The 15,017-nt window shown below is 33.2% G+C and overlaps 3 protein-coding genes and 1 pseudogene across 5 annotated transcripts; 1 reads left to right on the top strand and 3 right to left on the bottom strand.

Annotated features, from left to right (window-relative positions):
* Positions 1 to 1,552: 1,552 nt before the first annotated feature.
* LOC108472683 (chaperone protein dnaJ 11, chloroplastic-like) lies at positions 1,553 to 2,437 on the bottom strand. The gene has a single exon (XM_017774233.2). The coding sequence runs from the start codon at positions 2,337 to 2,339 to the stop codon at positions 1,869 to 1,871; it is 471 nt and encodes a 156-aa protein (XP_017629722.1). The 5' UTR covers positions 2,340 to 2,437; the 3' UTR covers positions 1,553 to 1,868.
* A 4,298-nt stretch (positions 2,438 to 6,735) lies between these two features.
* On the bottom strand, positions 6,736 to 7,320 carry LOC108471952 (RING-H2 finger protein ATL39-like). Its single transcript, XM_017773490.1, has one exon. The coding sequence runs from the start codon at positions 7,318 to 7,320 to the stop codon at positions 6,736 to 6,738; it is 585 nt and encodes a 194-aa protein (XP_017628979.1).
* Positions 7,321 to 7,849: 529 nt separating this feature from the next.
* On the bottom strand, positions 7,850 to 11,349 carry LOC108470630 (DNA-(apurinic or apyrimidinic site) endonuclease 2). Of its 3 annotated transcripts, none has more exons than XM_017771993.2 (10): positions 11,120 to 11,349; positions 10,902 to 11,013; positions 10,615 to 10,830; positions 10,444 to 10,529; positions 10,242 to 10,357; positions 10,033 to 10,113; positions 9,641 to 9,841; positions 9,307 to 9,458; positions 8,409 to 9,184; positions 7,850 to 8,290 (listed from the first exon to the last, which is right to left on the bottom strand). In XM_017771993.2, exons 1-10 carry the CDS (start codon positions 11,225 to 11,227, stop codon positions 8,219 to 8,221), a joined length of 1,920 nt encoding a protein of 639 aa, XP_017627482.1. In that variant the 5' UTR covers positions 11,228 to 11,349; the 3' UTR covers positions 7,850 to 8,218. The 3 variants fall into 3 exon arrangements, with proteins under 3 accessions (XP_017627482.1, XP_052878354.1, XP_052878353.1); XM_053022394.1 differs by having other exon boundaries at positions 10,615 to 10,804; positions 11,120 to 11,259; XM_053022393.1 differs by having other exon boundaries at positions 10,615 to 10,804; positions 10,902 to 11,261.
* Positions 11,350 to 12,971: 1,622 nt separating this feature from the next.
* LOC108472842 (transcription factor bHLH121-like) lies at positions 12,972 to 15,016 on the top strand (annotated as a pseudogene).
* Position 15,017: the final 1 nt, after the last annotated feature.

The raw sequence follows: 15,017 nt of genomic DNA on the forward strand, positions 1-15,017 counted from the left end.
TTATTTATTTTAATTTTTTTATCTTACTTGGATTCAATTTTGTTTTAGGTTGTGCCAAAATTCAAGTTTCTTTCCGAACGTCTAGAGCCAAAAGTAAAATCAGTTACTTTGACAGACTTTACGATCCGCTTTCGCATTCATCATTCTCATCCTTTATCAGGTACTCGTAAATTATTTGAGTTTGATTCGATAATTATCAAGTCGAATTTGAGCTTAGTAATACTAGGCCCGAACAACTTATGTGCCTTATTGAGCTTTTCATATTTTTATATTATTAAACTAAGTTATTTCCCTTAATATATATTTTTAACCCTAAGTTGAATAATTGAGTTGGGCTTGGGCTTAAAAATAGATGTTTTATTGAGCTCCAAATTTCAAGTAGAGCTTGAGTTAGATAGCATTCGGGTTTACCTTAACTCGATTATAACCCTAATATAATCTCATTATTTGTGTATACCATGTAAGAGCTTTATTTAGATTTTTATGTTATTGTTGCTCGAACGTATATTTATATTTATAATTGTAAACAACTTTTAAGATTTAAGAAGTGTAGTTTTGGGATATTTTATAAAACAAACATTATATTTATTATACCAAAGAACATGATAATTAGCCTTCAGATTGTGCTTTCAAGGGTTGGAGCGATAAGCTTCCATTTTGTAAATATATGTTATACAATCACAAAAGGAATTATGTATTAAGCAAAACTTTGTAATGTGAGATTTTATATAAAAATATCTTAAAACAAAACACTCTGGTAATAATGCAATTTATTTTACAACATTAAGTGAAATAATAATAATATAAAGAGGATATTGGTGGAAATTTTGGGAAGTAGTGCTCCGCAAGTAACGAGAATCAAAGTAACAAAGAAAATTACTATTCTGCCACATTTATTGGAGGCAAAATCCCTACATCTTCCATGTCATAGTTAGCTGGCAAATTTAGATTGGATGAAAAAGCTTCTAGAAGGCTTGCTTTTCCACCTCAATCACAGTGCGCCATTTAACCATTTTAAAAGACACCAACTTTTTTGTTTGTGAATAGGTCTTCTAGAAACAATCATCATTTTGTCCTTTAACAATAACGCATGAATTGCAGTTACATTTGTGTAGGGCAGCATCACACTTGTCTTCCCAAAACAATCCCAACTTTGACTATGTTACCCACACCCCACAAACTTCCCCTTTTACTAATACCACCTCTTCCAATTAGATTTTTCTTTTCTGTGGAATTAAATTATATTTATTATTTTAATAATTGTATCTTTTTGATAGTCCAAATTATAATTTTATTATTATTAATTTAAAATTTTATAAATGTTATGTAATCAAAAGGGGAAGCCCCATCCAGAATTTTAAATATTTTATCTTAATAAACTGGTATAAGAATATTAATTCAGCAAATTTTGTTTCTTGAGAAAAATGATGAGATGTAAAAAGGAAAAATTTTGATTTGGATAAAATTTTCCTTTCCATTTGTCAACTCAGAATAGAAACTTCACCACACAATATCACAGCTAATAATATAAATTAAGCTTAACAACAAGCTATTTGTCATTTTAATTTTGTAATTATGATTTTAATCACTGTGAAATAGTACTGAAAGTACAATGGAAGGGTCCATCTTTTGTAGATGCCGGGCACAGGGCAAAAAAAAGAGCAGAGCTCTTACGTACCACTATCAACACCTCTGATTTCTCCACCAAAACCCACGGCCCACCGCTCTTTGCTTTTTGCTTTCTTTTTCGTTAGTCAATCAGTTTTTTTTTTTTTTTTGCTGGGATATAATCTAACTGTACAGATTTTTAAGAAACGTTGATGAGTTCAACCTCCAACTCAGTAGGCTGATGGAGTGAGTCAACTAATTTACCAGCACTGATCGGTCTCCCAACTCCTCCCGGTATAACTAGAAAACCTAGAAGCCGAAGTCAACGGCCGTTGGCATCTCCAGATAAGCTTACTATCATATACGGCTCGTTTCTCGGGATCCGATAAGGTACTGTAGGCCGCATGGATCTTCATGAATTCATCGGCCGATGAGTCTTTCCGATCGATTGTCACCACATCGGGGTGGCAAACCCTTGCCAATCGGCGGTACGCCGCCTTGATTTCCTGGTTCGAAGCGCCGACAGAAATCCCCAGCACCTCGTACAAAGATGTGCACGCTGCCATTCCTGGACGGCTAAGGTAACCTCTGGGAGAAGCTTTTTGTTGTTTTGAAGTAAAAGAGGCGGTGGAGGCGGCGGCGAGAGGTGGTCGGAATCGGAGACGGGAAGCTGTCGGAGGAGAAATTGACGAAAGGGAGACAGAATTTGAGATGGGGAGGGAAGAGAGCATGGTACGAGCTTTTGGATTATGGAATAACTTTGTTTCGAGAAACCAATGGGGAGGGATAGGTGATAATATAGAGGGAGAAAAAGAGCAACGGAAGGTGCTTTTTGTACTTCTCCTTAACTATGGTTAATTGGCTAATAGCAAATTATGGCAAAGCTTATCCGACATTTACTTTTGGTTGCGAGTTGTGAGTTGCGACTGAGTCAGCAAGTTGACCTTGCAATGTGGCCATTTCTTTCTGTTAAAAACTGCATTCATAACTTACAAAAAAAATCTAAATAATATTATAAAATTAATTATTACAAAATAGATTAATTTAAATTTAAATAAAAATTAAATAAATTTCACACATAATAAAATTTAAACGAAAATAAAAATCAGATTAAAACCCACGTGGAATTTAAACTTGAGATGCTACTTGAGTTGAGATGCTATTTGAGAAAGAAAATAATCTTATTCATTATAATTTAAATAAAATGTAAGAATTATATACTTAAAGGTTAGTTCTTTATTGATGTTGCGGTTAAAAATATTTTAAAAAATTATTTTTGAAAAGTATGATAAAAATTGTTATGAAAAATATGGACAGTTAATTTTAGAGTTTTTGTACCGGTTAATAAATTATGGTTGAAGGTTAAATTATCCTTTATCGAAGGCTAAAAATTAATTAAATTATATGATATTTAAATAATTTAATATAATGATACATAAAATATAAATTTTAAATAATTATTAAGTAATTAATAGAAATTGTTTGTAAAATTAATGATACATAAAATATAAATTTATATAATTTATATGTATTAAATAATTAATATAAATAAGAATATTTTGATAATTTTTACTTCTAAATATATAAATAAATAAATAAAACCTGAATCTCAACTTTTACATTTAAGTAGAAAAGCACTTCTCCACCACAATTTTGACCTTCAAAACTAAGTGTTTTTATTGCTTATATGATAGAAAAATATTTTAAAACCCAAGAACAATCAGTTTAACTACATGAAAAAATTAAAATTTTGTCAAAAGTCTCTTTTAACCTTTTTTTTTCTAAAATATTTTAAAATCAGTTTGAAATAATTAAAATATATTAAATGATTATTTTTTATTAATAATGTAATTTTAATTTTAATTATTTTTAAATATGTAATTACCATAACTTTTATAATTATAATTATTTTTAAATGTGATTTTAATAATACCATAAAAGATAAATATATATATATATATATATATATATATATATATATATACTTCATCGGTAAATATGTGCTTTTTCATTTTCTTTAACTGTATATAAATAGCTTGACACAAGAATGATTCATAGTTAATTAAAAAAGAAGTAATTAAAAGGGATATATTACAAGAAAGAAAGCAACAAAGATTAGGTAGTTTAATGGATGGCATATGGTGGACAAGAATTAATGGCATAACCAAAAGGACTTGCATGTAATCTCCTCCTTCTTTCCATCGTTATGTTTTGTATTTGTTCATAAAAAAGGAATGAGATATTTTGTTCTCATTTAAAATTTTATTAATTTTTTTTTTTTGATGTGCATCCACCGATTAAATGTGGGGTCACTTCTATCTTGGGTATTTTTGTAGCTAACCCCACCCCCACTTTGCATATTAAATATGTATACGCTTGGTTGGGATCAAAAGGAGTGTTATTGCTTTTTTTATATTATTGCATGAATATATCTATCATATGTTTGATTATTAGTGTAATAATATAAAATAACACATATATTTTAAAATAATTAAATATAACGTAAAGAATAATTAATATAAATTTAAATTTAAATGAATAAAATGTAAATATAAAAAATATAAATTTTAATATGTTAAAACATATTATTCTCTTATTTATAAATTTATATTTTGTAATTTTTAATTCCTAACTGAATGGGATGATGGTAAATACAAGTGATAACCACTTTGTGTAATGTCCCCACAGACCACTTCCATCATCTCTTATACTTGTAGATTTACTTGAGATTCACCCTTTTGTCCCAAAAGTTGATTAAAAATAAAATGTGAAAAAAGTCGCAAAACGTGCTCCCCATTTCCTTGTTGTCTTTATCAGTTTAGTCATGGAAGCCATTTCATCCCTTCTATTATTATTATTATTGATGTGTTTTTAGTGGTGGAATGAGGTCCAACATAACTCTTCCACTTACATAGATTGACTTCTAATGTGTGTGAGATAGCGAACGTTGGAGCTTACCTTTTAAATTGCCTTTTAAGTATGTGGTAGCAAAAACAGCTTAAGCTTAGGTTAAAAATGTAAAATGCGACAAGAAAATGTATTGTGTTTGAATATTCATTAACCAACCGTTTCCTCCTATTTCTTTCTCACAATTTTGCTCATCTTAGACTGCTAATACTTTTTCTATTCTCTTTAGATGGACGGTGTGTTTACTTATAGTTACTGTAAAAAATAGTAATGGCGATGAGATTATATATTGTAGTGTAAGACAAAAACTTAAAAACTAAATACACCACATTGAAAGTAAATGCCCATCCAAAGGGGCCCTTAGTCTCAAGTTAGTCTATTTTATAAACTATGTTGAGGTAAATCTGAATTGTGTAACGAATAAGAACAAAAAAAGAAAAAGTTGGACACAAATATTTATGTGAAAAAACCCCTTTAAAAAGGATAAAAAACCATGGACAAAGAAAGTTTCATTAAAACGGCAAGAACCAAAGAGAAGTACAAGATGGAAAAACAAACAAACCCAAACCCTCAAAAAAATACAAAATTCTCACAAAACTCTCTTAATTATGTTGTTGAATCAATCTCTCTAGGTTTGCTAAAAGCCTTATTTATAGGTTGAAATTCGTGTGAAAGTATGATTAAAACATCCCTAGAATAATCAGAGTTAGACTAGGAAAAGATAACAAAGTTTAATTAGGAGAAGAAACTCGGTTTAGTAGGGAACACATTATGACGTGGCATATTGCATCGTCGGGACATCCTTCTTCACATCGTCAGGACTTGGTGATTCTTCTCGTCCAAACATCGTTGTCATGTCGTCCTGACGACGGCTCTTCCTTGTTATGACGTCGACTCTATTTCATCCAAAATGTGAAACACACTCCACAATCTGATATAACGATTATTATTATTATTCCAATTTTTGAAAACTATATTTAATTTAATTATGGAATTTTAGAATTCAATACCCTATACTTTATCTTATACTACCTTTCTTTTCATTCATTTTTGCTCATCTTATAACACTATACCATAGACATAGGTATTAGGTTACATCTTCAAAACTAAATTTCAACAATATTTGTTTTAATTTTTTTTATTGGGTAAAAGAAAGACTTAGGACCCTAACTCACAACACTATAAATACTAACATTTCTCCTCAAACTAATCTTTCACTCAACAATTTATTCCCTACACCGTAAACCCAAGAACCATATGCTCCACTATAGAATTTGTTTCATGGTATATATGTCAGATGATAATATTCCATTGCAGGTCATGTATACTTCTATGTAAAAATTGAAACCCCCTCTCCAACAACAACAATCTTTATAAGGTTTGAGGAGAACATTCTTATATCTCTTGTCCCATGTTTCTCGAAATTTGATAATTTTTCTGTTAATTTGGTTTATGAATTTAGATCACCTAAATATTAAAAGAAATATTATTTTATTTTTAAAACTTTATATAATTTTTAGGTGTTTTGATGACACAATATTTAAGTGAAATTAGTGAAGAATACATATAAAACTGAAAGCTAATTATTAAATTGAGTTAAAAAATTGCATAAACACAGATTTTTAAGTAAATGAAAGGGTTGGGAAAACAATATTTTCTTATTTGTATCTTGAAGTTAGGAAAGAAGAGATGTAGAAAGTAGTTAGTGAAGAGTTAAGTAATAAAATAATGCAGTTCTTAGGTATAAGCTGTAAGGGCAACCAAGTGTCGCATATTATATTATGATGAGTGGATTTCTTTAATTAATTACTTGTAATATTTTAATAATATTACAGAAATATCCAAGTTGCCTTTGGCCGTCCCCTTTCAAGCCAACCACCTCATTTTACTCAATTTGGTACCCCCATTTGGCAACTCCCGCTTCCCACAAAACCCTATATTATAAGCTGTCAAACAATACTTTAGGGTCAGCTAAGTGCATTTAGACATTACCTTTTTAACCAAATTTAGTGTTGGGTGGGGGATTGAAATAAAATTATATACAAATTTATTTTAAAAGCATTTAAATTGAATTACTCATAATTGAGAGGGATCAAAATTGCTATTGTTCCATTTAACAAGGGGTCAATGCCCGTCATCAAATGTAGTAACCTTTACTTCATAACGTTCTCAAGAGTAGGACTAAATAAAAGGGAAAAAAAATAATGAATAAAAGGAAAATTAGACAAATGTGTTACGTATACCACCATAGAAACCCAACAATGGAATGTGATTACTAATATTATGCCTTTGGTTCCTGCAATTATTAGACCTTGCCGATTGTAGGCAATGCTCCAGAACCTTATCCCTGCAAATGGGACAATGCAAAGATGGAACCTCAAGCCATTCTTCAATACAGTCCTTGTGGAACATGTGCTTACACCTCGGCAACACCCTCACCCTCTCTCCATGCACGTACTCTTCCAAACATATAGCGCAGGTTTCAAGCTCCGAAATAGTGTCGGAACAACTAGGCTCCGATGAGGGCATCATTGATTCTCCGTATACAAGGACTGGAATCTGGTCAAGCTCGCTGTCGACAGATGGTTTTGGCTTGGTTTTGTTCTCATCGGAAGAGTGGTTTGGTGATCGGAAAATGCATTTGTAGATTAAGAAAAAAGTTATACCAAGACTTATCACTGCAACCATGACTGTAGACCAAATGCGGTCGACTAATACATTCAAGTGTTGGTCATTGTGAGGTGAGTTATGGTCTGTGAGTATAAGCCTGTGGCTGTTGAGACTCAAGCCTTTGGCAGGATCCATTTGGGGTGTTTGAAAGTGTGAGGAGGTTCGATTCAAATAAATAAGAAGGAACATGGAAGTGATTTCGCCATTTACCTAAATTGTAATGACAGTTTGCTTAGCCTTGGAGAAAAAGTAAAATCCTGCAATAGATATTATACGATTATTGACAAGTGATGAGCATGGAAGGGGGATGCTTGTATGCGTTAGAAACTGTCACCACTTAGGTTTTTCTGGAAACAGCTCATTTGATCATTTAAGGAAAATTACCCGAACAGGAATAATACGCGGCCATTCGATTTCTCATTCTAACCAATGAAGTCCCCGTTGGTTTACCATTTAAGTAATGTTTTTCTTCCGCTGACCAAGTTAAGAAATCCAACTCGGTTTGTCTACGAGTGACGTATGATTGTGTGCGTGTTTTTTTACAGGGATTGTACCCCAGACTGATGTCTGAACACTATATTGGTGGTTTTCTTTGGAGTGAATAGTCAGTGTAGTGCATTCCATCTACTCAAGGCCTTTTGATTGATGAAGAAAAATTGTCCTCTTTGATTCATATAAGATAGTTTATTGATGAAAAATGATTCTCTTTGATTCATGTCAATACACTATTCAACCAACAAAGAAGAAACAGATTACAGGAAGTTAACCTTATGGTGGTGTTAATGTTGATATCATTGACAAATGCAGTGTTAAACCACTGAAAAATTGATCCATTGGACTAATTAAGATGAACTGACGTTCAACATCCTCAGTACATGACCAGGATGAAAGAAAGAGTTCGCTCTCTAGCATGGAAGAGGCTGAAATTGATCAATAATTTACAAAATGGGTGGTATGCCAGCATTGTGGAGCCGGTCAAGAGGGAAGGACATGTGCATATCCTCCCATCAAACTTTGAGAAGAAGGATCACCATCATTTTGGCCGTGACTTCGTAGAAGCCCATCTGAAGTAACCACAATTTGCTTCGGGGTTGGAAGAAGGACCCTGTAAGATGCCAAAAGAACAACTTGAATTATTTCATAAATCCGGCACCTTTCCTAATGTAATCAGTAAACTGCACTTGAAGAGCAGACTGGTTAATGAATTGATAAAACACGCATACCTCAGCTCGAGCACACACGTAGAACCTATGACCAAAATTAGGACCCGGTTTCTTCACTACTCGAGAAACACAAGGTTCTCTATGGCCCTTGCAAAGAGGTATGCTGTTCTGCATGAGTTGTTGGATCCTTTGCCACTCCAATAATGCATCACTCTTCTTCTGTTTCTCCAAATAACGACTACCATCTTGTTCTTCTTGATCCTGTGAGGATGCATTCCCATTTGTGTTGTTTTGTGCTGGACTACATGGACGATCTGGTTCTTCTTGACCCTGTGAGGATGAAATTCCATTTGTATCATTCTGCATGGTAGTGCATCTACGATCATCCATCACAGGAGCTTCCTGGGACTGATTGTTAGAGTTTAGGACACCGGTCTGGTTAGTTGAAATATCATTTGTAGAATTCTCGATGCCATAATCTAGGTTTTGACTTTTGGGGAAAAATGATCTCAAGGAGAGCTGTTGACTCTTTCTAGCTCTTTTCCTGGTTCGTTTGTTAGGCAATGGACTGGTGTACTCCTCGTTGAATACAATGGTAGTGCTACAAGCAGCCTCCTCTTTGAGATCTTCAGAATGACCAACAACTTTTAGGATGGGGTTTCGGGAGTCCTGGTCCAAAGAACAGCAGGATATATCTGTTCCATTAGCATCACAATTAGCTATAGACCTTTTTACATGACTGCAACCTCCTGAGATGATACTTTCATCAGGAAATGAACTTGATACTACATCGGATTTGACTTGCTTAGTAGCTTGCCTTCTCATTAAAACTGACACTGTACAAGAAAAAAAAGAATAATCTTTGAAAAATTACATTGCTGCAGAAATAATTCTCTAAGACATATATACTAAAATTTAAATGAAAGTAATGTCCAAATATGGGAACTGAATCTCGTACCAAGAGTTTGCTGCAGACCATGAACCATTGGCAGATATCTAGCAGCTAAAGATGGAGTGCTATGTTCTAAGACATCAGGGATTTCCCTTAAGCACGTATAAACAGGTGCATGGTCCGAACCTTCTAACTTAATGTTCCACCCTCCTTTCCACCTGCATGAGGCAAAATAGACAAAAACATGCTAATATCTAAATATTTAGAATATTGTCGGATTTGATTTAGAATAACATGAGACTTCAGTGACCATAACAATCAAAACTTAGACCTTCGATCATTAAGATGACCACAAAGTAATTTGAAAAGAGAAAACTACAAGGTTAGATCTAATCTTTACCTTGTTGCACTTCCAGGCTTCCACCGCTTGTATTCTGTCAAGATGTCACACTCCTTCACATGGCAGGTTACCAAATTATGTCCCTCTACATCGTGCTCCTCATGTAAGCAAGGCCCAGCACATAGAATATGATCAATTCTTGTCCCATAATTGAATTGCTCAGCACCAGTATTTGAAGGCCAGCATGTAAATGCTTCTCTTCTGCAAATAAGTTAAAGATGGAAAAACAAGTAAATAACCAAAACCATAAAACATTAAAAGCCTTCATAACAACAGAATAAACGCTTACCTTACCTGTTAATAATGATGAAAAAGCAGAACTTCTAATAATGTTATAAGAGGAATGTCAATTGAATACAATGAATTCAATGTCATAAGAAGAAAGTTAAAACCTGTTTGGATTTTTTTCCCTGAAAACATCAAAGAAATGGCCTCCAGATTCCACTAGCATTGATCTAAACCATGTTCTAAACCTACAATGGATTGCAACTGAGCTAAGTACTTTGAAAGAAAGCCAGTTTCATCCCATAATATATACAATCCATAGAGTTGTAAACAATGTCAGACTCAGAAAAGTTACAAAAATAGGTCCAACGCTTACTCATTCTTCTCAAAATCTGGTCCAGCTTCACAACGATCAATAGCAGAAGGAGCAATGTTGAGGTCACCAACAACAAAAATCCTCCTTCCTCGACACAACAGAGACTCCCATCTTTTCTACATCAAAGACAACCAGTGTCAATCCCCATTGCACCAATTTCACATCTCTCAAATAAAAGTTCTCACTAAACAAATTTCATCACCTCTAATATCTTGAAAAAGTTGAGCTTGAACTGAATTCTCTCAGAATCACCGTCCCCTGCTCGGGGTCCATACAAGTTGAAAAGAACTAACAAATACATTAAGAAAAGATTGAGACAATCGTACCATCTTACAAAGAACTAACCCAATTAATAATATCATGTTAAACTAACCGAAATGACCATGATCTGTGATAATGCACCGCCCCTCACTATCAACTTTGAGAAGCTCCTCTCTTGAAAACTCCACAAGCCCTTCAGCTACTGCTGAAGCTGCTTCGTCTTTTCTAGAACAACCTAGGAGACCCGTGAAGCCTTCCTCCGCCGCAATCGGCAACGCCGCTTCTACACTGGAGAACGCCGACTTAACACGACAAAATGTTGCCACACCTGAAAATAAAATAAGTGGGGAACTTTTCTTTTCTTCTTTTCTCATTGAGGCATACAATCGAACATCTTACCGGAGTACCCAGTTCGGCCTTTGTCGGAGGAACGAGTGCAGGAAAAGAAGGATTCATAGCCATCGGCTATTGCCAAATCCGCCGTTAATTCTTGTCTTCTCAATTTCGTCTCCTAATTCAACCCCCCCCCAAAGAAATTAGGAAAAAGAATTAAGGTAGTAAATATATATTAAATTTAAAGAAAAGAAAAAAAAAAGGGGGGAAAGAAAATTTGGGACCTGGATGCAGATAATATCAGCATCAAAGGAATTGAGTAATTTAAGGAGAGAACCGAACTGTGAGACTCTTTGCCTCAGTCCATTTACGTTGTAAGTTACTATCTTCATTTCTTCATAACTTAAATTTCCCCCTTATTTTCCTTCTCTTTTCTTTTCTGGTTTGAAGCAGATAATATCAGCATAAAAGGAATTGAGGTTTTTTTTTTTTTGTGTGTGTGTTGAGATCGGAAATGATCAAATTATTATTTATATCTATTTTATTATTTAAGTTTTATTAAATTAATATCTTGTTAACTTAATTAGAAAAGTTACAAAAAAATTATTAAAATAGGTTATATTATTTAAGAACATTTTAGTTTTTTATTTTAAAAAATTAATAAAATATACATAATATAATATTTGAATCAATGTTAATTGTATTATTAAAATCTTAAATTTATTATTAAACTAAAGTTTTATTTTGATAAATTTTATATATTTTTATTTTAATATGTACAATTTATTATCTCTTTCAGTTTTTTATATTAATAATCTTATTAATTTAGTTGGTATCACAAGTCAACTTAATTTAACTCACAATTGATGATAAAAGCATGATAAATAATTGTAGAACATTTAGTATTATTTGTCCGATGTATTTATGTATTTAAATTTTATTTTAATTTCATTCATATTTAATATGTTTTTATGATTAATTAGTTTCAAATAATATGGTTCATTGTTTATTGTAAGTTATTTTTAAAGATATGTTTTAAATTTATGATTTCCATATTTATAGCGTGTGATAAGATTTATAGTTAATATTTGAAGGAATAATATTTGTTACTGATGCCAATGAAATTTTTAGATTCCATAAACAATGTTAGAGAGTTGACAAGTGTCATATAAGAGTATATTAAAAAATATTAAAAAGAGATTATTAGAATCCGATCCAACAACAAGATTATTAGTAAAAATAGAATTTTTGAGAGATATAAAAATGCAAAACTCTATATTTCTATTCTATGTAAATTATATATACATACACAATAGAGGAATATAAAAAAAATTATTTGTATCTCCAAATTCAAATTTCATTCCACATAAGTAAAAATTCACCTTCTATCTTCTCTGCTAAAGATTTACTCGTTAGTAATATTGAATAATAATAATTATCCACATAATTTTTTTAACAATTTCTTTTTTTTGTCACAAAGTCAAAGCCCATTACAAGGCTTTGACTTTAATTCTGATAAATTAAACTAATTATCTTTTCACTACAAATAAAATGATTTCATTTAAAACTCTACTTGATTGAATTTTAATTTAAAGGAAAAAAATAGTGGAGCTAAATTAATTCACTCAAAACACATGATAATTTTTAAAGATTGTGAAATGAAAAAAATACCAAATAATAATCAATATTTAAAATATATATCAAAATTAAAATTAATTTATACTTTATGGATTGTTTTATATATAACATTTGCAGCCAATTAAATTAAAAGTCAACGCAATCCTACGAAATTTACGGTGGTCTACAACCCACTTGAAAAAACCGCCTTTTTTGTGAAGTTAATTAAATCCGACAGGTCCCACAAACAGGTTTGGGCTCGTGGTGAACACAAGTTAGTGCTGTTGTGGTTTGAGTTTCCTCTTCCTTCCCCCATTTACGATTTTCTCTCTCAGAATTCACCCAAGCAAAGGCAAAACACGCATAAAAGTTTTGGATCATCAGCTTGATCTATAACTTTAAATGCCAGCTTCATACTAAGGGGAAAAAATCAGCAATGGATCATCAATGGAAGCCTAACGATTTCTCTATGCCAGCGGCAGCAGATTTGGACCCCTCAAACCCTGAACCCAGGTTTTTGTTCTCTTCGGCGTGTTAAATTTCTCGTTTTATTTCTTGCTTATTTCACATTTTAATTGTGGTACTTATTTAGTGTTGGTGAATCATCGTGTAATTTTGGTGGTTGTGATGGACATTCATTGTTTCTATAATTTGGCAGACAAAGGCAGGAGATGGAAGCTACTGATCCAATAGCTGCAAGGAAAGTTCAGAAGGCGGACCGTGAAAAATTGAGGAGGGACAAGCTGAATGAGCAATTTGTTGAGTTGGGTAACACGCTAGGTAAATTTATGCCCATTCATTACTTGTTTTAGATGACTATGAATTTACCCTGTGTTACTAGGATAACTCATCCTCTTCCACTAGCTAGTGGGGTCTTTAGTGTAGTAACAATTTGAACTATCTAATTTCTAGTTCGATGCCATTGTCGGTTGTTACGGTTGCGCCCATCTCGTTCATTCATCTGCTAGATGCTGTTGCTTTGATGATAAGCAGTTGGAAAACTTTGAATGCCTACTAAACTTGGTTCACTTTAAAGCTGTTGATAAAAGGTCTTGTAATTTTTTCGTGTTTAGGATGCATAGTTACCGGTGCACATAGACAACTAAAACATTCAAATATTGCTTGGAACATCGAACAAAAGCAATTCAGGAAGTAACTCTACTTGTTAGGAGCTTGATTGCAGCGATTAACGCATTTCGTCTGATCGTATCCATGTCTACTTTGTTCTTTCTTTCATTGAAGTTGTATCGACAGTTATACTCAGTTCCTTTTGTCCCTACCTCTACAGCACTTCTCTTAGGCATGATTACTGTTAATTCTTCCCTGAATGCACTTTTTGTTAAAAGTTAAGTTCTTGATTTCTGAAAAGTCACGATTTGAAATGTAGACCCAGATAGACCTAAGAATGATAAAGTAACTATACTTGTGGATACAACCCAAATGCTTAAGGATTTAACTGCCGAAGTCAACAGACTAAGGGCTGAGTGTCCATCACTTACTGAGGAATCACGTGAGGTGACATTCTCTTAGTATTAAAACCTTTAGATTATGGTACTTTTAGTTGCTTTCTCACTTGCATTTTTGTTCCAACCAGCTGACTCAGGAGAAGAATGAGCTCTGAGAAGAAAAGGCTTCTTTAAAAGCTGATATCGAAAACCTAAACATTCAGTATCAGCAAAGACTTAGTGTCATGTTCCCATGGACCGGTATTGAACCTTCAGTTTTTGTGGCTCCCCCTTATTCATATCCAGCTCCTCTGCATGTCCCTACGGGTCCAATTGCAATGCACCCCTCACTGCAACCGTATTCATATTTTCTAAATCATGGTCCAGGTGCTGTTGCCAATCCCTGCTCAACCTACATACCATATTCAATGGAACAACCATCATCACAACCTACATCGTCTTCACACCTTTCTTTCCAAAGGGATTGCAGAAGCAAACCAATGGATGACCAAGGAGGAAGTAACAGAGATAGTTGTGATGGTTCTAACGATGTGGTGACCGAACTTGAGCTGAAGATACCTGGTTCATCAACAAATCAGGTATATTTTATCAATCTATATCCCTGGTTGTAATGTCTGTGATGCTAAATATAACCAAATGTCATATGCAGGGTTTGTCTGCTGTAGAAACAAAAGGCAAGCAAACTGAGGAGAGAAGTATGGTGAACAGTATCTCTTCAAGCCGAATTCAAGGTCCTCGCGATAGCGCCTCTAACAATCTGGATGAAGTTTCAAAGTCCAAAAAATGAACAATTTTTCAAATTCCTGATATTCTGTGTTAAGTCCGACAAGGGTAGTGCCGAAAGAAGTACGTAAACAAGGGTACATTTTCTGCTTACTGCCAGATTCTTTGGCATTAGGAGGGTCTGGAAGATGCTTGTCTGAAACTATCAATGATGTTGAGGCAGACCTGGATGATTTCATTATCTAGGTATTTGTGAATTGCAAATTTTCTATTGTTAATATAATTCTCTCCTGCTCATTTAGAATTGATGCGATGATCAGGATATGTTATAATGCCATCTAGAAAGGAACTTTCTTTTTTCTCCTGTTCATTCAAT

The sequence above is a fragment of the Gossypium arboreum genome, chromosome 11 (genome assembly GCF_025698485.1).
Source record: "Gossypium arboreum isolate Shixiya-1 chromosome 11, ASM2569848v2, whole genome shotgun sequence".
NCBI lineage: Eukaryota > Viridiplantae > Streptophyta > Magnoliopsida > Malvales > Malvaceae > Gossypium > Gossypium arboreum.

What these genes read in the sequence shown, in the direction of transcription:
- LOC108471952 (XM_017773490.1), bottom strand. Translation starts at nt 7,320, where the DNA reads ATGGATCCTGCCAAAGGCTTGAGTCTCAACAGCCACAGGCTTATACTC.
- LOC108472683 (XM_017774233.2), bottom strand. Translation starts at nt 2,339, where the DNA reads ATGCTCTCTTCCCTCCCCATCTCAAATTCTGTCTCCCTTTCGTCAATT.
- LOC108470630 (XM_017771993.2), bottom strand. Translation starts at nt 11,227, where the DNA reads ATGAAGATAGTAACTTACAACGTAAATGGACTGAGGCAAAGAGTCTCA. An exon ending in AGGGAAAAAAATCCAAACAG is followed by an intron (nt 9,842 to 10,032) that starts GTTTTAACTTTC and finishes ACTTATTTGCAG; the next exon opens with AAGAGAAGCATTTACATGCT. An exon ending in ACGTGTGTGCTCGAGCTGAG is followed by an intron (nt 8,291 to 8,408) that starts GTATGCGTGTTT and finishes GGCATCTTACAG; the next exon opens with GGTCCTTCTTCCAACCCCGA.